The 1828-nt window shown below is 45.6% G+C and overlaps 1 protein-coding gene across 1 annotated transcript; it reads left to right on the top strand. All coding sequences in view use genetic code 11, as the record gives it.

The window, feature by feature from the left end:
- Positions 1-368: 368 nt before the first annotated feature.
- On the top strand, positions 369-1784 carry EGR_11138 (hypothetical protein; the record flags this gene model as incomplete). Its single annotated transcript, XM_024500385.1, has 3 exons — positions 369-522; positions 611-687; positions 1629-1784. The coding sequence occupies 3 exons, from the start codon at positions 369-371 to the stop codon at positions 1782-1784; spliced, it is 387 nt and encodes a 128-aa protein (XP_024345200.1).
- Between the last annotated feature and the right edge of the window lie 44 nt (positions 1785-1828).

The following is a 1828-nucleotide window of genomic DNA, read 5'->3' as shown; positions in this document are numbered from 1 at the left end:
GCGAGCAAACAACAGCAGGATGTGCAGGAGTTCCTCGTCTACCATTTCGATCTTGTGGAACACGAGGTGGGTTTAAACTGTACGGTTGGCGTTCCTTCCCCTTACATTTGCTTGCCTTCACTGTGGAGGACCGTATTCAATGCGGATTGACTGGCAAGTTTTTTACCTTTTGATCTATTCAACTTTTGCCCCATTTAGGAGAAAACCAGTTCTCTCTCAAACTACCTGCCTGACCATTTGATTCATCCATCCTGGCTCCTTTCACCTACCCGCCCGACATTCCAATCGTCCATCATCTATTCATCCTTCGACCAACTCATCTTTACAATCGACTGATCCTCCTCCTAACCAGTCATCCAGCCATCCCTATGTCACCTGTCTACCATCCTTGCATTCATGTTTCCTTCCTTCCATCCTTTCAACCATTCCATCCAACTGTATGTCTGGTTCTCCTAGCCATTTACCTATCCAATCTGCTTTCCACCCATCAAACTCTCACACCCTCCCTCCCCTTTGATCCGTGTAAATATCCACTGAACCATGCCATTCGTACATCCTTTCTACCATTCATTCTGATTTAGCAAACCATTTTCTGTCTTTCATTCGACAGGTTTAATACATAAGGGACGAGTGGAGACGATTCTCTGCCTGCCGATTCCAGTGGAGGCGGCGGCAAACAAGGACGAGGTTAATGCTTATAAAAAGGCAGGAACGAAGCAGAGAAGACGAAGGCGCCTTTTTAGGAGGATGCGGTCTACGTATAAGGCAGGACAATGATTGCCAACATATAGAGGAGGAGGAGGACAGTGGCCTCAAGGAATCTAACCGATGCGCGGAGGACGCACCACGTTGCCAAATTGACTAAATTGAAGTAGTTCAGCAAGGCGATGCACAGGTAGGTGTAGAGAAAACCTAAGTAGACCAATTCGTTCACTGACATCATCACGTTACCGTAGTGTCAACTCGGCTCCTCCTCCTCTTCCAACCACTTATACACAGGTTGTCTGCCTATCGCAGTACGAAAGATGTAAAAAGTTTTTAACAGTCCAGATTAAGCATTTCTCCAACTGCCCTTTAAGTGGAGTTTGTCCTCGGGATAATTCCTCACGTCTCCACCTCCCCTTTACATCCACTCAGATTTTAAGGTTCATTCCACGTTGACTTGTGAGACCGTGTGGCGAATCAACGAGATTATGTTCACTGAAATGGCACTTGGTTTTGTCTTCCACCAGATGAAAGGAGGAGAATGGTGAAACACTTGGATTTGTGGCTTTTTAATCGCACATTATGTTGAATTCACAAATTGGACATTATCTTTAAGTAAATTACGCCAGACAGTAGCAAATCTACACTTCTAATCTTATGAGCACGTTACTATACACCCTATCCCTCATTTTTCCAATCCTATTTATAAACCATCACCTCCGACTTCCCATTGTATCATCTCACTTTCTCCTTTGTCTCTTCTATCATTTCTTGCACTCTCACGTTAACCCATCACTTATACCTGCAACAAGGTTCAGGAAGGCTTGTTAAGTGTAGCCACTGGTTAAGAAGAGGCAATTCGTTCTCTGTATCATCGTTTGCTAGATTTGCCTCATTCTGTCTATGCTCACTCTGCTCATCAGCTCCTCAGGTCTCACACAACCCAGCTTGTCCACAAAGCACCACATCTCCCCATCACTCGCGTCCAGCGTGCTCCAGTGATTGCACGTTGTCAGTCACGCGAATTTCAAATCGTTCTCGAGCCGACGATCGATGTGCCAGGCACATCGCAGTTGTGACATTCCGGTGATGTGGTGATGATGTGCGAAAGTGAATTCGTCTG

The sequence above is a fragment of the Echinococcus granulosus genome (genome assembly GCF_000524195.1).
Source record: "Echinococcus granulosus chromosome Unknown EG_S00409, whole genome shotgun sequence".
Lineage (NCBI taxonomy): Eukaryota > Metazoa > Platyhelminthes > Cestoda > Cyclophyllidea > Taeniidae > Echinococcus > Echinococcus granulosus.
This window is presented reverse-complemented; position numbering and strand designations above follow the sequence as displayed.